A 23,653-nucleotide genomic window follows, 5' to 3' on the forward strand; every position below is an offset into this window, starting at 1 on the left:
CATCTCACACAGTATCTAAAATCCAAAAGCTGAACCGTTTTTACTTAATGGAGTAATATCATGATCAGGTTTGGTTTTACTGAGGAAAGCAAATTCCTGGATCTTATGTCCAGTTTTCAGGAAGAGCATTTTGCAGGAACAGGAGAAGGGTTGCCATCAGTCTTGAACGTGTATTCAAATAGAATGAGTTTGTCCCTAAATAGCTGACTTTCAAAGCATGAGGCTGCTCTGCTGGCTGGCTTTTACACACATGTTCACCAAAGCAAGTTTACACTGATTCATTAGACAGTTTTAAAACCAATTCTGATGATCTTTTTACCATGGCAATATAACAATTAGACTTATCCTAAGAATATGGAACAGTTTCGTTTTCCATAGATACTCCAGTATTTGTTGAGTAAATAACGATGGACAAATTATTTGACCTCTGTAAATTAGAGATATACCTACTTTTGTGGAAGATGAGGCTATAAAAGCAGACTGGACTCAGAATTGTGAAGGGCATTGAATGCCAAGCTTTTAAGACTTTATTCTGGAGGTATATTAATTTCTTAAGCAGAATGATATATTTCATAATTCAGAAAGACAATACAATTATGTCATAGGTGGACTGCTGTAGGGTGAAGAAGGGGAGGATCACAGGAAAGGAGACCAGGAGGTAAGGGTAAGACACTTGTGCCAGACCTGAGCCTTTAATGCCTCTGTGCATCCTGGTGGACAGTCTGTAACGCAGCCTACAGTTTGCATTTGTTGCTAAAGAGAGACGTTAGAGACAAAACTAAAGATTTGGGATACTGAACACATGGATTTGGATAAAGTTGCCTAGGGTGGATTTCTAGTAAGAAAGAGAACTAACGGTAGTCAGACATGACTTAGCAACTAAACAACAGTACAATATAATGGTCAGGTCCCAAACTGAGAAAATGGGAGAGAGAATGAAAAGTCAAGGAATGGAAGGAAGCAGCATGGAGATGATTTTTACACTTGGGGTGGGGGTGGGAAGAATAAGGAAACATGAAAGAAGATGAGCACACGTACAAGCTCAGAAGGGGGCGGGATCATGAGAACTACTGAGAGAGGTAGTTCAGTATCATCAAGAGCACGAGTTGTGGGGGACTTCCCCAGCAGTCTACTGGTTAAGACTCTGCCTTCCAAGGCAGGGAGCATGGGTTCAATGCCTGGTCTGGGAGCTAAGATCCCACATCCTGCAGGGTGCAGCCAAAAATTTTTTTAAAGAAAGAAAACAAAAAACAAAACACAGCACAAACTTCGGAATCAGCCAGACTGCCTGAGATCACATCTTTGCTGGATCACTCACCAACATCCTCTCTGGACCACTTACCAACTGCTGGTCTTGGGCACTTCTCCTAACCATTATGTGCCTCACTTTCCTCATCCGTAAATTGGGGATGACAGCACTTTGGAGCACCTGCCATGAGTAAGGCTATTTGCTCAGCTTGGGGATGTTAGATGTGTCCCTGCTGCCTGCCATCAAGGGCCTTACAGTTTAGTAGCAGAGAATAAGTAAGCTTATACCCCTCTTATAGTGTGCTCAGGGCTGGGATAGACTCTCTGTACAGAGTGCTCATTTAAGCACTTTCGAGACTCTTATCAACCTGTTATATCTGAAATGTTACTCTGGGTTCTGGGAATTCTATCTGTAACAATAATTTACCGTGGTGCTTCTTGCCATTTCAGGTTAATCATGTCCGAACGAGAGACTTTGACTGCTGCCTCGTCGTACCCCTCATAGCGGAATCTGGTAATAAGCTGGACCTGGTTATTAGTAGAAACCCCCTGGCTTCACAGAAGTCCTTAGAACACACTCTACCAGGAGGAGAATGGAGTGAACAGAACAGTGCTTTTTTCCAACAGCCGAGCCACGGTGGTAATTTGGAGATACGAGAACCCACTAATACACTATAGCAACGCTTCTTATAAAGCGGGACAAAAGACAGTATCTACATGGTGCTAAAAAACAAATCCCTTTAAGATTTCTGTGACATCTGAAGCACAGATAATCGCGTGGCATTAACCGCAAGCACAGGGGTCTTTTAAATCTCTCATGGCTCATGTTCACTTCCCTTTTCAAGTTGAAGAGGCTTCTTTGTTAGTGATCACTATGGTATATGACAGGCAATCCCCTGCCAAATCCAATGGTAGAGAAAAAGAAAAACAGGCCACCCCTCTCTACAGTTAACATCAGAGGACATTTTTTTCACAAGTCCATCTCCCTGTTCCTTTTTAAAAAGAGAAATGTCTGTTTGAAAATATTCTCTAAAATAATTTCCTTAATTCACTTTGAAATCAGTTTCTTACTACAAAGTTATTCATGTTAAGAATTTAACTGACAAGGCTTTTCATAAAGCTGGCTCTGCTAGAACTAGCCTAGTGAACTGCTGGGACTGCTGCTATGGGAGGGGTACAGGTATAAATTATCTTACGTTTCAGCAACGGTGCACGCAGGAGACCATAATAGGTGGTGGTAAATGTTTTGCCCAAGTATAGGAATGATTTTAACTAAGATGTATGCTATTCCCTATGCAACAAATGATCAAACAGGATATGTCTTGTGACCTGTTTTTTTGGTTTTTTTTTTTTAAGGACACATTTTTTTAATAGCTGAAAATTCTCTGGTAATGAATTAGGGTGTTTAGTAACACTGAGAATTAGTTAAATTATCTTATTTTTAAAATTCAAGACTAAGAATTTAAGAGAGAATGAAGAGTCTATTAAAATGAGGTTTATCTTAAGGATAGGCAAATGAAACTCATATTGCTTGACATGTTTTGAAAACTGGTTATACTGAGGGGTGTACAGCACATGTACGTAAATGACTCTGGACTGTCTTTTGTTCTGAGCCATGCCACTGACTGAAATTGTAAATACATTTTCACGAAATGCATTGCCAATTATTACCATCCCCCAAAGCAATAAACTGTGACGGTTGCTTTTAATGTCTGTCAGCAACTGTTTTCATTTGTTCAGATATTTTGAATAGTTACACTAATAACTGTTATTTGGTGAATATTAAAAAATAATAGATCTGTATATTGATTGTAGAATCTCCATACTGAAAAATTATTTTCCAAACATTTTTATTTTGGTCAATAATTAAAACAACTGCTTAAGCAAAGCATCTGAACACTGTGTCCTTTGTTTAAGGAAAAAGTTCACCTTTTGTTTCTGTGCAAAGAAATATATTATTTCAATCATATTTCAGAACCGCCAGGGCAAGAAAGTATAAAGCAGAATCATGTTAAGAAAAAGATCATGAGTCACTTAAATATGTATTTTTATTTGTAACAAACAAGTATTAAACTGTAAAGTATTTTTGTACAAATTTAATACTTTAATAGCATGGTATTTATCGTCTATGTATGGTTTTGGGGAATTCAAAATTGTTGCAAATATTTGTATGGGAATAAAAAAACCCTCTACCAAATGGAATAAACAGTGATTTTAAAAAGCCAAAAAAAAAAAAAAATGACCTTTTTTGGTGCTTTGGATATATTTTAGTGTTCTATACTGAGCCCTACACAACACTAATGGTTGCATAATTTTCTAAAGGAGGAAGGTTTTGCCATAAACTTGAAAAGCACCATGGAAGAGAAGAGCAATGGTTTTGATATTTGATCTGGGCTTGAATTCCAGCTCTGATACTCACTGGGGGTATGAAATTTACTTTCTTGAGTCAGTCTTCCCACCTGTGATACTGAAGGTCATATCTACATTCCAATACTTCCATGAAGAGAGGTGTGACACATATGTAAAAATGCTGGAACAGCTGGCAAACAGGAACACCTCTAAGACTAATGATACACTGATATTAGGTGACAAAGCTTGATCTTGAGTCTAACTTAAGGATCATATCTACCCCCTGAGAACACTGTATGTACTCCATAAAATATATTTTCAAAAACTACTAGCATGATTAAAATTTATATATAAAAAAAAAGAAAACTACACCTTATAGTCCCAGTGTTTTCATTTTTGCAAGTTGCCTAGCAGGCTTTGTAAATTCACGGGCACAAGGCAGGATGTGCATTCTTGCCACGTCTACTTAACAGGGTACCAGAGGTTCTAGCCAGGGCAGCATCACCAGGAAACGAAATAAAAGGCAACTAAATTGGAAAGAAGTAAAACAAACTCTACTTGCAGATGATACAATCTTGTATATACCAAAATCTAAGGAATCTGCTAAAAAACCTATTCAAATAAATGAGTTTTAGCAAGGTTGCAAGATACAAGATCAATATATAAAAATCAACTGAATTTCCATACAGTATTAATGAACAAAAATAAAATAATTATATTCTCAAAGGATCAAAAATAAAATACTTAGGAATACATTTAATGAAAGTACAGAGTAGGTGTGGAAGACGGCAGAGTAAAGACCCTGCACTCACCTTGTCTCACAAGCACCAAAGTTACAACTATCTGCAGAACAACCATTGACGGAAAAAGCCTAGAACCTACCAGAAGAGATCAGAAGGAACCATCACAAGAAAGGAGGAGAGGATCTGCAGTATAATCAAATCCAGTGACCCGTGAACTGGAGAATAATTATAATGGAAGGAACCATCACAAGAAAGGAGGAGAGGATCTGCAAAATAATCAAATCCAGTGACCCGTGAACTGGAGAATAATTATAATGCAGAGGTTCTCCCACAAGAATGAAAGTTCTTATCCCCCACATAAGGCTCCCCAGCCCAGGCGTCCAGCACTGCGAAGACAAGCCCACAGAGCATTTGGCTTTGAAGGCCAGCAGAGTGGTACTGAGGGCTTCCCTGGTGGCTCAGAGGTAAAGAATCCGCCTGCCTATTCAAGAGACACGGTTTCAATCCCCGGGTCAGAAAGATCCCCTGGAGAAGGAAATGGCAACCCACTCCAGTATTCTTGCCTTGTAAATCCCATGAACAGAACAGCCTGGCAGGCTACAGTCCATGGGGTCGAAAGAGTCAGACACGACTTAGCGACTAAACAACAAGGCTGGAACCGCAGAAGCCTCACAGGACTGGGAAATAGAGACTTCACTCTCAAAGGGCACACACAAAATCTCACACACACCAGGATCTAGGGTGAAAGCAGTAATCTGATAGGAGCCTGAGCCAGACCTACTGCTGGTTCTGTAGACTCCTGAAGAGGTGAGCTGTGGACACAGACACTGGTGCCAGACATTGGGGAACATTGAACTGCATGAACACTCCTGGGAGCTGATGTGCTGGATCATCAGCACCAAGACTTGGCCCTACCCAACAGACTACAGGCTCTAGTGCTGGGGACACCTCGGGCCAAGAAACTAGCTGGGCAGGGACACAGCACAGTCTGCCTAAAGACACCCTGACTCCACCTCCAGACATATACCTAGACATGGCCCTGCACACCAAGGGCCAGTAGTGGCCTCCATACACCAGTGGGCAGGCATCAGCCCTTCCTGACAGGAAGCCCACACAAGCCTCTAGACCAGCGCTCCCCAGTCTTTCTCTCACCAGGGACAGGTTTCACGGAAGACAATTTTTTCACAGACGGGGGCGGGTTTGAGATGACTCACGCACATTACATTTATTATGCTGCTGCTGATCTGACTGGAAGTGGAGCCCAGGCAGTAATTCAACTGATGGGGAGCAGCTATAAATACAGGGGAAGCTTTGCTCGCTCACCCACCACTCACCTCCTGCTGTGTGGCCCGATTCCTAATAGGCCACAAACTGGTGCTCTAGACCAGCCTCACCCACCAGGGTGCAGACACCAGAAAGAAGACAACTATGATCCTGCAACACAGGCCAGACTCCACCCTGGGACTAGCTGGGCCCTCGTCCTGCTCACTAGCAGGCAAATGCAACCTTCCAGACAGTCTGGACCCCATGATCAACAGTCAGGAATGGGCCCGCCAACAACAATCTAAAATGCATTCTAGGATCTCTGGGCCCTGCAGCCAAACTCCAGAAAACATCCCTTAACTGCTAATAGCTTGGCACTACTCCCAGGATCTGGCTTCACCTGTCAGTGGGCATCTATAGCCCCAGAGTCTTTGGGATCCTGACTCAGCCCACCAGTGAGCCAGCACTAGCCTCGGGGCCCCCTAGGGTTCCGAGACCAGCCACTCTGTGACCAAGCCCAGCTAAAGAGCAGCCAGCAGCATACACACAAGGCAAGGCCAGGCAAACAACCAGACTAGGAGCCAACCAAGCCTACCATACCACCCACGTAGCCAGCCACAAAAGAAAGATTCATGCAACCCTCTAAAGGAGCCCCAAGAGAATACAGCTTCAGTGACAAGGGAGTGCACTGCTGGGACACACAGGACATCTACACATGCCACTTCTCCAAGAACCTACCACGTGCATAAAAATATAAATAGCAACAGACAAAACAAGGCCTCAGAGGACTATGTTCAAGACAAAGTAACAAGATAAAACTCCAGAATAAGAGCTAGGTGGAGATAGGTGATCTACTCAAGAAACAGTGAAGAGTAACAATTGTGTAAAGATGATTGAAGAACTTGGGAGAAGAATGGATGCACAGAGCAAGAAGTTACTTTTTAACTAAGAATTAGAAAATATAATGAACAACCAGAGATGAATATAACAACTAACATGAAAAACACACTAGAAAGAATCAATAATAGGCTAAATGATACAGAAGAGTGTTTCAGAGAGCTGGAAGACAGTAGTAACTGCTGCTGATCAGAAAAAAGAAAGAAAAAAAGCAAGGACAGTTTAAGACAGCTCTGGGACAACATTAAACACAATAATATTCACATTATAGGGGTGCCAGAAGGAGAAGAGAGAAAGGACTTGAAGAAAATATTTGAAGAGAGAAAAGCTGAAAACGTTCCTAACCTGGGGAAGGAAACAGTCAACCCATATCCAGGGAACACAAAGCTTCATACAGGATTAACCCAAAGAGAACCAAACCCACCAAGACACACTGTACTCAAAATGCCAAAAATTAAAGAGTGAATACTAAAAGCAGCAAGGGAAAAGCAACAAATAATATACAGGGGAATTCCCATAAGCCTGTATGCTGATTTTTCAGCAGAAACTACAGGCTGGAAGGGAGTAGTAGAATATATGGAAAGTGATAAAAGAATCTACAACCAAGAATATCCTACCCAGCAAGGTTCTCATCGAGATTTGATGGACAAATCAAAAACTTCACAGACAAGCAAAAGATAAAAGAATTCAGCACCAACAAAACTAGCTTCACTACAAATGTTAATGGAACTTCTCTAGGCAAGAAAGAAAAGGCCAGAACCAGAAACAAGAAAATTATGGAGGGAAACAATCTACCAGTAAAGGCAAATAAATACACAGTAAAGGTAGGAGATTATCCACATACAAAGCTAGTAGAGATATTAAAAGATAAAAACAGTAATATCACCTGAATCAATAATAAGCAGTTAAAGGACACAAAAAACAATTAGATGTAAAATATGGTATCAAAAACAGTAATCATGAGGGGAGGAGAGTACAAATGCAAGGAGGAGTATTTAAAATGCATTTGAAATGAAGAGATCAGCCACTTAAAACAATCACATTTATATACAGACTGCTATATGAAAATCTTAGGGTAACAGCAAACCAAAACTCGATACTAGATATACATGCAAAAAAAAGCAGTCCAAAAGAACACTAAAAATAGTCATTAAATCATAAGAAAACAAAAGGAGGAGAAACAGACCTTCTGAACCAACTAACAAAACAGCAACAAAACATACACATCAATGCTTATCTTAAGTGTAATGGGACTAAATGCTCCATCAGAAGACACAGACTGCCTGAATGGTTACAAAAATAAGACCTGTATATATGATGCCTACAAGAGACTCACTTTAGATCAAGAGTCAGAGAGAGACTAGAAGTGAGAGGGTGGAAAAAGACATGCCATGCAAATGGAAAAAGGAAGAAAAAGTCAGAGTAGCAACACTTGTATCAGACAAAACAGACTTTTAAAAAAGACTTTTACAAGAGACACATTTTTCTTATGGTGGGCTCTTACTCCACCATATAAAAAAATTAACTCAAAATGAATCAGAGTTAAATGGAAGACCTAGAACTATTTAACTCTTAGAAGAAAAAACAGAAGTCTTCATAATGGATAAGCAATGGTTTCTCAGATATAGCACCAAAAGTACAATAATAATAACAAAAATACATACATTGGACATTATCACAGTTAGAAACTTGTGTTTCAGAGGATACCATAAAGTGAAAATAAGATCTACAAAATGGGGAATTTTTTGCAAATAATGTTTCTAGTAAGACTGGTATACAGACTATATAAAGAACTCATACTAGATAATGAAAAATAACCCAATTTGTAAGTGGACAAAGGATCTGAACAGACACATCCCTAAAGAAGACATACACATGGCCAGTGAGCACATGAAAAGATGATCAACATCATTAGTCACAGGGAAATGCAAATCAAAGCCATAGTGATATGTCACTTCATATCCACTAGGACGGCTCCAGTTAAAAAGTCAGGTAATAATGAATGTTAGAGAGAATGAAGAAACTGGAGCCCTCACACCCTGCTGGTGTCAACATAAAATGGGACAGCTGCCTTGAAAAGTCTAGCAGTTCCTCAAAGCTAAACAGAGTTACCATATGACCCAGCAATTCCACATCAAGGTATATACTTAAAAGAAATGAGCATATATACCTGTACGAAACCTTGTACACAGCGTTATTTATGATAGCCAAATAGAGGAAACAACCACTAATGAATGGATAAATTCAATGTACCACATCCAAACAATGGAATATTTGGTAATAGAAAGAAATGAAGGGATTTGCCTCACGCACTACTGAAAGCAAGAAGGGTTATTAGCAGCTCTCCTAGAGCCACTTGCAAAAATTCAGCCATGGTTCCTGATCTCACAACATCAGCTCAAACCAGCATGGTCAGGGATATAGGCTTCATCAAGTTGGATGGAGTGATACTTCTTAAATGAATTATTCAAGACATATATAGCCAATAAAAGAAATAATGCTAGTTCTTTGCACATCATTTTTTTTAATCTTGAGAGAGAGATGAATCACTGTTACATGTTACAATGTGGATGAAGTATGAAAACATTATTCTAAGTCAAAGAAGTCAGTAACAAGGGACCATATATTGTATGATTCCATTGGAGAAGGGAAATATAGAAAACTCTCAAAAAAAAAAAAAATCGAATCACTCTGAGAGAAAAAATATCTTCAAAGTGTAATATTTTTAAAACAATAAGAAATGATAATAGTGTGACATGATAGATATGTTAATGCTACAGTGGTAATATTGCAATATAGAAGTATTAAACCAACACGATGCACATTATATCTTAAATTATACAAAAACCAATGAAATTCCTGCTCAGAAGGAATTTCTAGGAAAGTGTACCTAGAAGACCCAGGCAGCAGTGATGGAGCAAATGGCAACCTTGTGACGTGACCAGTTTAAAGTACATAAAAATACCCTAGAATCTGTGTTAATAATTTAAGAGATATAATTAGTTTATCTTTACCATTGCTTCAACCCATTAGCAAAGATCACCCACAATGATGATGGAAGTTAATAAGGCATTATTCTAAAAATAAAACAATTTTAAAACACTTTTAAAATTCCATGGGCAGAAGAGCCTAGCAGGATATACAGTCCATGGGGCCGCAAAGAGTCAGACACAACTGAGCAACTGAACATGAAAAGTACAGAGTTTTTAAAAATACATATATAACATATTTTTCCATCATATATGACCAGTGCTACCAGTTCTCCTGATGACAGATGTCAATATCATTAAGATTTTCTTTGACGAATAAATTGAAAACAGTTGCTACTACAAATACCTTAAAATAGAACTCGTTAACAGATGTCCTCTTTTGTCTTAATCCTTTGAGCCATGATTTCATTTTGTATTGCATGGAAAAAACAGACAATTATTTTGAGCAATCTGAAATAAAACTAAGTTTCTTGATTATTTGTGGATTTGAAAAGTTGCTTGGGGGTTAAACTATTTAGTCTCAGATTCTGAAGCTTAGAAGACACTTGTGGAGATGATTCTTCCACCTGTTGGAACAATAAAAATAACGTTAGTTTTATAGAAATGTAGTTGGTCTACCCTATGTACTTCTATTCCCTCTGACTGCTTCTCAGGAACTTCATACATTTTCTCACTTCTTGAGCACACCAGAACAATCAGTTGTCATTCTGCTTAGGCTTATTGTGAAAACACCAGTCCCCACCTCCAGGACTGGCATGCAGAAGTGACTATTTGCTGAATAAGTACATGTGTCTAACTTCGAAAAGTGTGGACAGGGTCCACCACATACTTTGGCAGTGCAGAAGTAAAAGAATGTGGGCGGACTTCCCTGGTAGTATAGTGGGTGGGAATCCACCTGCCAGTGCAGAGGACACGGGTTCAATCTATGGTCTGGGAAGATGCCACAGGGCAACTACGCCTGTGAGCCACAACTGCGGAAGCCCACGTGCCTAGAGCCTGCGGTCTGCAACAAGAGAACACGAGAAGCCCAAGCACGGCAACACGGAGTAGCGCCCGCTCGCCACAACCAGAGAGAGCGCGCACACAGCAGCAAAGACCTGACACGGCCTAATAAATACATAATCAAAAAAAATTGAAATGTGGGTCCCTTGTCCAAAAATTAGGAATTTCAAGATGACAAGCAGAGAACATTGCAAGCATAGGGTTCCTTCTAAGCAGGAAGCCCTGTCTGACCGACTGCCCAGGATGCCCGTCCATGATGCCAGCCATAGGTGTGGTTAAGCTGAAACACTGCAACTACGTAAGTGCACTCTTGGTACTATTAGTATTCCCAAGCACTAGTCAGTGGACCAGTACAGTCACGGAAAAGATTCACCACCACAGAGACAGAGAAGAATAAAATTCAATTCATCATTCATCTTGCTAAATCTGTTCAGTTTAGACAACTGTGATAGTTAATTTTATGCGTCAATGTGGCTAAGCCACAGTACCCTAATATTTGGCCAAATACTGTTCTACATGTTTCTGGGGAAGTATTTTTTACTTGAGACTAACAGTTAAATGAGTAGACTAAGTAAAATGGGTTACCCTCCGAAGTGTACATAGGTGGGCTTTATCCAATCAAAGCCTAAACAGAAAAAATTGATCTCCCCCAAGGAAGAAGGATTTCTGCAGTAGAGCACCATGAAATGAACTCTTCTCTGAGTGACCTCTCGGCCAGCCTACCTGCACATTTTGGACTCTACCATCACCAGCCCTCACAATGGCATGAGCCAACTCCTTAAAATAAATCCCAAAAGATAGATTAGACAGATTAGATAGACAGATACAGACACACACCCTATTGGTTCTGTGTCTCTAAGGAATGCTGGGTAATACAAGGACTATCTTTATTCAGGGACTATATGACATCTTTCCTAACTTTTAAGTGAAAGTGTCACTTGCTTTCAAAAAATTCTGGAAATCAATGCTTTAAATAGATAAAATTTAGCAGTATTTTACATATATGTTTTTATTTTAAGGTTTGTTTTTGTCCCCTCCCCCCCACCCCCGCTTTTTTTGTTCCCTGGTGGGAGGCTAGGCAAAAGAAGAAGAAGAAAAAAACAGGTCAACATTTTCTTTGAAGATTCTTTTAAAAACTCAGAGCTATGAATTGATGAAAAAGCAAAAGTTTTCATCTAGGAGGGACAGGCTTGGGCATTTCAGTCATTGGTATGTGTCGAATTTAAAGACTTGGCTCTCAGGCAGCAATGTGAATATGAAGGAGGAGAATGCGGGCAGCCCTTGTCATTGAATTTGATCTTTTACAAATGACACATCTCGATGCACCTGGAAGTGTATTATTACAAAACATGAGAAGTCCTTAACTTATCAGTCCTGATGCTTGAATTCTAGTTTCCTTGTTTCTAGGGATTCTTGCAAATGCCACATACTTCTGGCAAGGCATGTGAGACACGGATCCTTTTCAGGCAGACAGCTTTGCTGGTGCTGCGGCCACCATGCAGCGCTAACAGCCAGTGCTGGCAGCCCCTGCCGTTACTCTTTGTGCTCACACACCTTTTGTGACGCTAGCCTCCCCCTCAGCTTAACAGCCTTGGCAAGCTCAAAACTGAAGATAAACAGTGCTGCCAATTTCTCTCTGCACCATCATACAAACCGTGATTCCTCCCTCCAACATTGGTGCTAAGAAAGAAAAAGCAGAAACTTTTAGAAAAAGATTCTTTCTTTCCTAGGAATTGCCTGTTTTCTGCTCCAGGTCAAAAGCTTTATTTATCCCAGGGTCTCTGTAAGAGGTAACACAGTTAATTTTTTTTTTTTTTTAAGTATTTTTAGCTGAGATGAAAATTCAATCTCAGCCAGTCGATCTCCAGTACAGAATGAAACAGAGGCTTCCCAGGTGGCTCAGTGGTAATGAATCCACCTGCCAAAGCAGGAGATCCAGGAGACTTGGGTTTGATCCCTGGGTCAGGAAGACTCCCTGGAAAAGGAAATGGCAACCCACTCCAGTATTCTTGCCTGGAAAATCCCAAGGACACAGGAGCCTGGCAGGATACAGTCCATGGGGTCGCGAAGAGTTGGACACAACTTAGCGACTGAGCATGCACACCGAATGAAACCATATCAGCAGTGATCTTACTGCTTTGAAGAAGAAAAAAAAAATCTTTTTTCTGCCATGTCCACTTTCATCACTTTCCACATAAAACCTGTCCTTTGGCCTCTTTTCCCAATTCTGGTTAACGTTACTTGGAACCACCTCTTTTCCCAATTCTGGTTAATGTTATTTGGAGCCACCCGGATGTCCAAGGCAGAAGCCTAGGAATCATCCTCGGGTTCAACCTTACCTACAACTGTCCATTATGCCCACTGACTCTATCCCTTAGCATCTCTGCTACCTCTTTAGAACCTAGTCATTTTGCCCAACCTATTGAAATGATCTTTTTGCTGGGAACTCAGTCCCTAGTCTCTCCCTAACCATATCCACTGAACTGCAAAGTCAGCTTCATAAATTTCAATTGACAGAGCTTTTAAAATGCTTCCAGTGCTCTCCACTGCAATCAGTAGAATATACAATCTCTTTAGAAGAGCCTTGGTCTCTTTCCCAAGTGTCCTCAGCTCAACTTCTCATTTGTATGCCGTGTTCCACCCACGCTATTCCATACCTGTTGTTCTCTAATATGCCTTAGAGAGCCTTTTGTGGGGCACCCTGTTCGAGAATTTTTGAAGATCTCACATCCATGCAGGCTCAGAAGTAGAGAAGTTTCCTTTAGAGCTCAGCCTGGTAAAGGCAGGTTACATTAACACTTTCTCCTCTGAGTTCCCACAGCAGCCCCTTCTTGTCACCATGTTGGAAGCCTAAAGACTCCCCTTAACAAGTCTGCTGCTGGCACATAAAGCAATTCTTAAGCTTGTGTAAGAACTACATTTGGAGGTACTTTACAATCCCATCTTTTTTACACAAAACAGCATCACTGACTTGGATCGTCTAACTTCTAAAACTAGGAAACAAATGATTTTGGATTATTTCTAAAAACCAAAAGAGGTCTCAGTAGAAGTTTGCTTCCCTTATAAACATTCAAAAGGATCTTTTACTGTCTCTAAAAGTGATTCTCAAAGGAATTCTTAAAGCAAGGAGGGAGCACTACAAGAACAAGTAGGACTTTGAGCATGAACCTAAAAGAATACGCTGGAGGTCTGATTTCTTTTTTTTAAAAGAGGCTTCCCTGCCATACTCAGTTTACATTTTAATCGCTGTGCATTTTTAAAGTGTTATCATGTGATGAGCAGTCATGTGATACAAACGCTGTCCTCAAGAGTCAAGCAGACAGCGGCTCCAAGTGCAGCACAGGGGGCGTACTGTGCCGCCCAACCACTTTAGGAACAAACCAGAAACTGAGCTGGACTCTGCGAGGGAAAGAGAAAGGACGGGAGAAGGCAACCCGACAAGAACTGCTTCATCTTCCCTCCACACAGCCCAACAACACACTGCACTCCTTCCCTTCAAGTGCAGTGGAAGAAGGAGCCCCTGTTCCCAATCCTATCTGCTCACGCTCTGGACTGTCCGCATCTCACCCACTTCAGGACTCCATTCCTGCAATGATCCCCTCTCTCTCAATCATGAATTTCTTGTTTTCCATTGAACCATTCCATTAATATTCCAGGATCCTCCAAAAATAATTAAACCAATAAAGCTTTCCTTGACCATGAGTCCTCCATCCACATATAACTCTCTCTGCTTCTTTTCATAGAAACCTTCTTCTAGAGCCCTGGCTCTACTTTTCCCGTTACTCCCTCACCTCCTAGTCCCTGACCAAGCCACTCTAGGCAGGCTTTCGTCCCCTCCCCACCACTTCAGTCTCCCTTCTCTCTCACTCATACTTCTTTTCAGTCTCCTTTGCCAGTTCCTCCTTCTCTGCCAGATCTCTGAAAGTTCGGAGTATCCAACCAAAAAAAGTCTTAAGGTCTCCTCTTCTACCTGTGGTGTCTCCTCAAACTAGTCCACCATTATATGCTAATGACTCCTAACTGGACATTTTGGGCCTTCCTGGTGGCTCAGTGGTCAAGAATCCACCTGCCAATGCAGGAGACATGGGTTCGAGCCCTGGGTCAGAAAGGTTGCCTGGAGAAGGAAACAGCAACCCACTCCAGCATTCTTGCCTGGGAAATCCCATGGACAGAGGAGCCTGGCGGGCTACAGTCTATGGAGTTGCAAAAGAGTCAGACATGACTTAATGACTGAACAACTTCCTAACCTACCCTGAGGCTCTAAACTTCTCTACCAACCACTGCCTTTCTCAATAAATCCACATATACATCTAATTGATAACCTGAACACAACATGTCAAAAGAGATCTCTTCATTTCCCCAAACCCAGTTCTCCTCATGTCTACTATCTCAAGAAACGGCAATACAATTCACCAAGTTGCTTCACGCAGAAATCCAGGGTTACTGTTTGTTTTACCCCCTCACACCCAATCAACAAGTCAGACAGACCCCATCTTCAATGGGTATCAAGACTCCAACCACTGGGGACTTCCCGAGCAGTCCAGTGGTTAAGACTCAGCACTTCCAATGCAGGGACCACGGGTCTGTTCCCTGCTCCCTGTGGGAGCTGAGATCCCACATACTGTACGGTGCAGCCAAATTAAAGGAAAAAAAGAATCCAACCACTTTCCATCCCCTTCCCTGCTCTTTCACTGCTCTCCCTGGGATCACTGGTCTTCCTTCCACCTTCCTTTCCCCAGGTCACTCTCCACAGCAGCTGGAGGGATGGTTGTCAAGCATACATTAGATGGTATTATACCTTTGCTAAAAGCCCAGCAATGGATTCCCACTGCAAGTAGAATAAAATCCTAGCTGCCTTCCGTGGTTCTACCTATCTCTTTAACATCACATATTCTCTCTTTCTCACTCACTAGGCACACAAGTCTCTCTTCCTCTTCTAATGAAGTCATTCCTTTTCAGGCCTTGCATCTTCTACACCCTCTGCCTAGGACACTCTTCCTCGGAGCCCCACCTGGCTGGCTTATTTGCGTCCTTTAGTGCTCAGCTCAAACATCACCTCCTCAGAGAGGACTTAGCAGACCTTCATGGCCCAGGACCACCTCCTGCCCCTTTAACCCCTACTGACCACTGCCTACCTCATCACCTGTATTTTCTTTATAGGACCTTTCTTAATCTGGGAATTTTATTTTCTCTGGTATGGGTTGCCTTTGAACAAATGGTACAACGCAATGGCCATGAAGCCAGGAACCTGTTTTTTTCCCTCTAGACCACTTAGATCAGTGACCAACAGAAGAGCTACCTTTTTTTTTTTTCTAAATGCTGAATGAGGGGATGCAGAGAGAAGGAGGCTTCCAAGCCAAGTTGCAGAACAAAAACCAAAAGGAAGAGACATGAATACGTTTGGTTAAATGTGGTGGAGATTAGAGTGACAAAGACAAAAGCAAAAAAACAAACAAAAAAAAAGGGAATAGTGGGGAAAGAAATGATGTTGGGAAAGATGGAATCACACAGAGAAAAGCCTCAAATGCTGAGCTACAACACCTGGAATTTACGCAGCAGGTCCTAAGGAGCCACTGAAGGCTTCTGAACAAAGCGATGAGCTCAGCACTTAGGCGGTGAATCTGGTAACAGGGTATAGGGTACATCAGCAGAATGGGAACAAGAGACGGGAAGGCAGCCAGGTCAGCAATCTAAAGGTCAAGATCTAAAACAGCGCAGACTTAATGAGATGGAAGAAATCCCCAAGAGACATATTTTGCAATAAACCCAGCAACTATCTGGAGGTAAAGGGTGAAAACAATGCAAATCTAAACAGACTCCAAGATTTCAACTGGGAAAACGGATAAATGTTTTAAATGGAGAAATTAGAAAAGAGAGTAAGAGACTGGGCTGTGGCTCCAGAAAGTCAATCTCCAGGAACAAATACATAGATTTGGGGTCGGGGGGCAGGGTTTAGGAGGGTGGTTCATTACCTCCTCTTCAGCATTAACAGTATTCAGTGAAACACTCAGCTTGGTGAAACATTTACTGAAATACCAAATTTCTTACACAGCCTGTCCATCTCCACCACAGGCCACCTAGGCATGAATTCCCAGTACCTGGAATGTAGTTGACAGCTGAAAACTATTTGCTGAACAAATCACTAACGCAAAGATTACAGCTAAAATTGAGAACAAGATCAGTTCTCAAGGGAAAAAAGAACTGAACCTTGGAAAGATGTCTCTGGTCCAAGAAGAAGAAGAAATGGAGTGAAGAAATGAAGGGAAGATGAGCCAGAGACAGAGGGGAAGTATTAAATCAGAGAACACTGAAACCAAGAGAAGGAAACATGGAAATAGCAATTGCAGTTAAAAATATTGACTGTCAGGGGGAAAAGTCCAGAATGAGACCTAAGAAAAGACCTCTGAAGTTGGCAAGAAGATGACTGGGACCAGCCACTTCAATGGAGCTGTGAGGAACAAAGTGAGATCACACCTATGGAAGGGGGGGGAAGGTGATGAGGAAGATGAGCAAAGAAGGTGATGGAAGGTTAGGAAGAGCCTCCTGGCATGCCAGCCCCACTCATCAATCCATCAACACGATCCAGAGTGCCAGCCTCAAGCAGAGGGAGAATCATCCAACCAAGATCAAACCAAGATTCAACCGGATATAGAAGTAGAATGGAAATCTGACAGGCGTGAGAGGAACAGTTGTTTTTTAAGTCCTGCAGCACTATGTAGCCGTAATAAAAATACACAGTCATTTATAAGCACACTGAGGCCAGCAATATTTAAATAAAACCTGAATATCGGTCCTACCATAAGAATTTTGCTTGGACTTTCAGCATCATTCGAGCCACATGTTCTTTTGGAGCCTCTCAGTTGTGACGGATCCTCAGTTGCATCCACTTCATCATGTGAAGATAACTCCCATCCTTCAGCAAAGGCAAGCAGCATGTCATCGGCCACAGAGTCCCCGCTTCTGGGGCTGTCATTTGTCACCGTGTCAGCTGTGACCGTAGAGAGTGGAGATGCTGACGGCTGTGTGCCGGGTCTCCTGCTGTCTTCAAGGTTCTTTGATGAGGAAGCAAACTCTGCTGGAGATGTACAGCTCCTGGAAAGTTTGTTTTGCAGAAAATGTTTTAAACGCGTTTTCCTAGGAACGCTCTTTCTCGTGATGGCACTCCGAAGCTGAGACTCTTCTGCGATGACGTACACCCGGCAGCGGCCCCGGGTCACGGCGGTGTACACGTGCTGCCAGTGCTGGCGGCCCGCCTTCCCCACCACGTACACGACTGTCTTCTCCTCCGACCCCTGAGAGGAAAGAATGCATGGGGCAGTCTTACTACCGCGTAAGGGGTTCACTTCCCGGACAGTCTACAAAGGTAGAAAGGAGACAAGTCCTCCAAGTGCTCTCAAGCGCATTCAACCCGGCCAGAGTACTCAGATGAATCCCCCTGAGGTGTTCCATTTTATTAATTATCCCAGAATTCCCACTTTCTAACTATGCTGCTAAGTTTAGGTGTCAGAGACCCACAACTGGTTTATAGAAACCCAGCAATAGACTTCAAAGTGCATGCAGTGCTAAAGCTTCCCTAATAAAAGGATTTGAAATGGCTGTATGGGCTTTATGTATGTTACTTATATAACAAAAGCACACACCTGAAATATCCAGGAACAGGACAACAGATAGACAAATACAGGTGAACATATTTATTTTTCTACATCAAGTATCTATATATGTTGCAATATCAAAGATGCTTTACAATATAACAAAATTTTTAAAAACTGGAGACATATGTATAAAAATGATCACAACCATGTAACACAAAATAAAATTATTCTGATCTAAAAAATACAAAGTGAACATAAATATGTAACAAAAACAAGATAAATAAAACAGGAAGGAAATTCTACCAAAAATTTAACCAGTCTGTTAAACCTATGGATGATTTTTTTTCTTCCACTTTCCACATTTTTCCAATGTTGAACCATTTATTATTGATACGTTTATCAAGATAAAAAAATGGAACGATAAACCTTTGATTTTGGAGTTTAGCCAACCAAGTACTGTATAGGCCAGAAAAATGCCCAATGTCACCAAGTAACTGTGAGAAAACAATTTCAAGAAAACAATATCAAACTGTGGCTATCCTTAACACCTATGTTTTCAGTGCCAATGTAGACTAAGAAAGGGTTAGAACCATTCTCTCTCCCAATGCTCCCACATTCCTCTGCTGAAAGGGGAATTGTGGAGAGACAAAGAACAAGATGAAGCATGTAGAAAATACAGATTTGCACTTAAAAACAAACCCCATACACACCAAACACTTCCACCTTCCTGGACATAGAGAGTTTGAATCAACACTTCAGATCATAAAAGTTTGATAAACATTTCCTTCTAATGCTGCTGAATCTCAGAAATGAATTTAAATGACACTTATTTCTACAAAAGCTAAATACATTTGCCAGACATACAGCACCAACACCCTGCCCTTGTACTTTATATTGTGTTTTCCTAAACAGGTAAATGTCTACCTAAACTTAGCTGAGTTCTTAAGTATCCTATAAGTCTCACTGAGAAAAATTTAACAGCTTCGTAATCAGTCTCCCCGTACCCACATTACTGCAATACACTGTCCTCCAAGCAGCCACATCTGTTAAATGCAAATCCAGCCACATCAGATTTTGCTTAAAACCCATTAATGGCTCCCTGGGCTCTCAAAGAAGTCCTAACTCCTTTATATGGCTCCTACAGAACTTCCAGATGTTCAAGCTGGTTTTAGAAAAGGCAGAGGAACCACAGATCAAATTGCCAACATCCGATGGATCATCGAAAAAGCAAGAGAGTTCCAGATAAACATCTATTTCTGCTTTAATGACTATGCCAAAGCCTTTGACTGTGTGGATCACAATAAACTGTGGAAAATTCTGAAAGAGATGGGAATACCAGACCACCTGACCTGCCTCTTGAGAAACCTGTATGCAGGTCAGGAAGCAACAGTTAGAACTGGACATGGAACAACAGATTGGTTCCAAATAGGAAAAGGAATACGTCAAGGCTGTATATTGTCACCCTGCTTATTTAACTTCATGAGAAACGCTGGGCTGGAAGAAGCACCAGCTGGAATCAAGATTGCCGGGAGAAATATCAATAACCTCAGATATGCAGATGACACCACCCTTATGGCAGAAAAGTGAAGAAGAACTAAAGAGCCTCTTGATGAAAGTGAAAGAGGAGAGTGAAAAGTTGGCTTAAAGCTCAACATTCAGAAAACTAAGATCATGGCATCCGGTCCCATCACTTCATGGCAGATAGATGGGGAAACAGTGGAAACAGTATATGACTGTTTTTCTAGGCTCCAAAATCACTGCAGATGGTGACTGTAGCCATGAAATTAAAAGACGCTTACTCCTTGGAAGGCAAGTTATGACCAACCTAGACAGCATATTAAAAAGCAGAGACATTACTTTGGCAACAAAGGTCCGTCTAGTCAAGGCTATGGTTTTTCCAGTGGTCATGTATGGATGTGAGAGTTGGACTGTGAAGAAAGCTGAGCGCCAAAGAATCGATGCTTTTGAACTGTGGTGTTGGAGAAGACTCTTGAGAGTCCCTTGGACTGCAAGGAGATCCAACCAGACCATTTTAAAGGAGATCAGTCCTGGGTGTTCATTGGAAGGACTGATGCTGAAGCTGAAACTCCAATACTTTGGCCACCTCATACGAAGAGTTGACTCACTGGAAAAGACCCTGATGCTGGGAAGGATTGGGGACAGGAGGAAAAGGGGACGACAAAGGATGAGATGGCTGGATGGCATCACCGACTTGATGGACATGAGTTTGAGTGAACTCCAGGAGTTGGTGATGGACAGGGAGGCCTAGTGTGCTCGATTCACAGGGTCGCAAAGAGTTGGACACGACTGAGCGACTGAACTGAACTGAACTGAAGTAAAAGTGCCATGCCAAGTGACACTGGAGACAGAGCAAGAGGGAAATTTAGTCCTCCTGGTCCTGATCCCTCTCCCGGGAGACAGAGGAAGACGACCTGCAGAATGAGGCTTTAACTACAGTGTCTTAGATCTGGAAAATATAGAGAGCTCTGAAGCAGAACGAGCAAAACGTTAGTGTCTGTACAGTAGTTTCTGTGCTATTGTGTATTTTGTTTACTAATTTAAAAAAATAATAAAAGCAATAAAAATTAGGAAGAAAATAATGCAATGTACTCCATCTTGGCAAGCTATTTAAATCATTTTATAAAAGTCCTCTCTTACCTGAAAAGTATGAATCGTTCTTGCCCATGCATGTTTTATGTGACAATATTGCATTAGTTTCCCAAAATCCACAGTTACTTCCAGGCCAGCCATATTATTAATGGTCAAAAATCTTTTCTTTCCAACAGTTACATCAGTTTTATCCTGTCACCAAAACAAATAACTGCTCTTTATGTTTTCTAATACATACTCTGCAAAGGTCTATTTGGGATTGAACATAAAATGCAAGCACCTTATGAATAAAATAGCATGAATCATTGTTAAGAATTTCAAAAAGCTTAAAATCTACGCTTGAGCACCAATTGAATACAGACACACCCAAATACTTTAATAAACATAAGTGAAAGTTTTTGGTCATTGAAATTTAACCTTAATTTGACTCTTCGGAGAACAGTCTGTGTTGCTGTTCTTACTCTGAAGACTATGCATTTTACTTCTTGCAGTGATTGTATAAGTCTGCATATATTTTTGGCAAAGAGTTCACTTTTCTTTACAAATTTTAAAGAATAAACTTTAACTTTACAAAGGTGTTTATACAATGAGGGCAAATTCAAGGAGACCACTTCTACAGCTTCTATATTTAAGCAGCAACCACGGAAATGTTGCTTTGTAAAACATAATATAATGTCACTTGTCCCTTGGTTTTGTTACTTGAGCACTTCAAACTTATTAAAAATTTGTTTTTTCATAAAGTCTCCCAGAAAATGTAAGAGAAAGGAACATTTCCCAACTAATTTTATGAGGCCAGCATTAATTGGCCTCATAAAATCAGAAAAGATGTCACTGGCAAACTACAAATCAAGATTCCTCATGGATACAAAGCCAAAAATTCTTAACAAAAAATTATGGAAGCAAACTGTCAGCTCTCATATGATTAGATTCTGAATCAATCCTCAGGCAATAAAAAGAAAACCAAATCTATCCCTGAGGTAAAAAGGTACTATTTTTTTGTTATCACCTACCGCTGTTATAAAAAATATTTCTCCGTTGCAGAGTCGAGTACCACTTTCAAAGTCATGCTTATTTTTAGCAAAACCAGGAGTACCACCATTAAAGTCTTTACCACCAGCTTTTAATTCATTATTTCGTGGACTGTTGAAGGTATTTTCAGGGAGTAACTCTGAGAGATATGCATTCTTGGTACAACAAATTTTATCACCAACTCCAAATTCAAGTCTATTCTGATGGTTTCTGGGATAGAAAATAAGAATACAGTATGAGAGTTTGGAAAACCTTAATTTCATTTTCTTTATGCACTGACTCCCACTCAGATCTGATCCAGTTCTCAAAATAATTTCCACAGACTCTTTACATCACTTTTGGTCTCCAAAGGTCACCAAGAAATCAGGAGGCTCCCACAGTTGTGGTCTGATTACCTACACTCACTGAAGCACCTCAAACTCAATGACATTTCCCAGCTGACTTTTTCCCAAGCCAGAAATTTTGGCATAAAGGCTGATGTCTGACTTTCCCTTCACATTCCAAAAGTTACCAAAACTCTTATTGACTCTTCCTTTTAAATTCATCCTCTCCTCTCCAATCTCTGTTATCACTACTCCAATTCACGTTTCACACATTTGTACATATTTCTATTATAATAATTATGACACTGTATCAGAATAGCAGCAAATTGTAAGTGCTTTAGGTATGTTATTTCATTTCACCTTTACTACAACTTTACGAGGGAGATTCTGAGTAAGTATGCTCTCTTACTTACATGGAAAGGTGAAATTACCTGCTCAAGACTGAGACCCGGACTTGATGGCCCCAATCATGTGCTTTTTAACCCTTTATTGGGGGTACCTATCATGGTTTTTTGTGTCTTTCCTCAATAGACAAGGAGATCCTCTAGTAACTTAAACATTTCCGGGATCTCTGCACTTAATAAATGGTATTATTATTATTAAGTGAAAGTCACTCAGTTGTATCCAACTCTTTGTGATCCCATGGGGTCGCTACGTGTCGGACACGACTAAGCAACTTCACTTTTACTTTTCACTTTCACACACTGGAGAAGGAAATAGCAACCCACTCCACTGTTCTTGCCTGGAGAATCCCAGGGACAGGGGAACCTAGTGAGCTGCCGTCTATGGGGTCGCAAAGAGTCAGACACGACTGAAGCAACTTAGCAGCAGCAGCAGGACTAATACAATCCATGGAATTCTCGAGGCCAGAATACTGGAGTGGGTAGCCTTTCCCTTCTCCAGGGGATCTTCCCAACCCAGGAATCAAACTGGGGTCTCCTGAATTGCAGGTGGATTCTCTACCAGCTGAGCCACAAGGGAAGCCCTATTGATAAATGCAAGAGAAGTTATGTAGCCTGTCCTATGTGTGAACAGCATGGCTTTTCTATTCATTTATTTCCCCGACAGATGTTCACCTAAGGTGCTCTCTGCAGGCATCCTGTTGCTAAGGTTCTTGAATACATTTCACACATATCTAATTTGAAAAACTGCCATAAATTCTCAAAGCTCAATCTGCAGAGGCTAGAGGTAGGAAGCCACAAGGACAATTTTATTCCTTATTTTTCTCATTACACTGATTACCAAAAATTCCTAAGGCTCTATATCATACTTAATTGAAGAGATCAGCTGACTTCACAATGGAGAAAAAAGATTTTTAAATATGCAACTACAATGAAAAATGTCAATGATAAACTACAATGATAAACAAACGAAAGTACAATGAATTCAGGAAGCACTGTCCTCACTTGATTAGATGTCCTGTGTAGTGCTTGCAACAGCAGGCGTTGATCACGTCACAGTCCTGCCTGCAACACAGGAAAATGCAAGGGTCACTTTAATGGAATCTCTTTTGCATAGATTTCTACTACCAACAATTATGATATATGGGTTCTATCAAAAGTTTCCAGAACTTTCCTCAGGAAAAGGTATTTAGTAATTTTGATTTA

General features: G+C 40.9%; 2 protein-coding genes across 13 annotated transcripts in view; one reads left to right on the forward strand and one right to left on the reverse strand.

Annotated features, from left to right (window-relative positions):
* The window catches only part of GRIP1 (glutamate receptor interacting protein 1), a 502,117-nt gene extending 499,160 nt beyond the window's left edge, over window positions 1-2,957 (forward strand). For all 10 annotated transcript variants that reach the window (XM_070789346.1, XM_070789345.1, XM_070789349.1 and 7 more), the window contains one exon: window positions 1,699-2,957. In XM_070789346.1, coding sequence (XP_070645447.1) covers window positions 1,699-1,926 — 228 coding nt within the window. In that variant the 3' untranslated portion in view covers window positions 1,927-2,957. The remainder of the gene's footprint in view (window positions 1-1,698) is intronic.
* A 321-nt stretch (window positions 2,958-3,278) lies between these two features.
* Window positions 3,279-23,653, reverse strand: part of HELB (DNA helicase B) — a 43,929-nt gene continuing 23,554 nt past the window's right edge. For all 3 annotated transcript variants that reach the window (XM_019960866.2, XM_070789353.1, XM_070789354.1), the window contains 5 exons: window positions 23,453-23,512; window positions 21,705-21,933; window positions 20,743-20,886; window positions 17,290-17,784; window positions 3,279-10,056 (listed from right to left, as the gene is read on the reverse strand). In XM_019960866.2, coding sequence (XP_019816425.2) covers window positions 9,952-10,056; window positions 17,290-17,784; window positions 20,743-20,886; window positions 21,705-21,933; window positions 23,453-23,512 — 1,033 coding nt within the window. In that variant the 3' untranslated portion in view covers window positions 3,279-9,951. The remainder of the gene's footprint in view (window positions 10,057-17,289; window positions 17,785-20,742; window positions 20,887-21,704; window positions 21,934-23,452; window positions 23,513-23,653) is intronic.

This window comes from Bos indicus, chromosome 5 (assembly GCF_029378745.1).
Source record: "Bos indicus isolate NIAB-ARS_2022 breed Sahiwal x Tharparkar chromosome 5, NIAB-ARS_B.indTharparkar_mat_pri_1.0, whole genome shotgun sequence".
In the NCBI taxonomy this organism is placed as follows: domain Eukaryota; kingdom Metazoa; phylum Chordata; class Mammalia; order Artiodactyla; family Bovidae; genus Bos; species Bos indicus.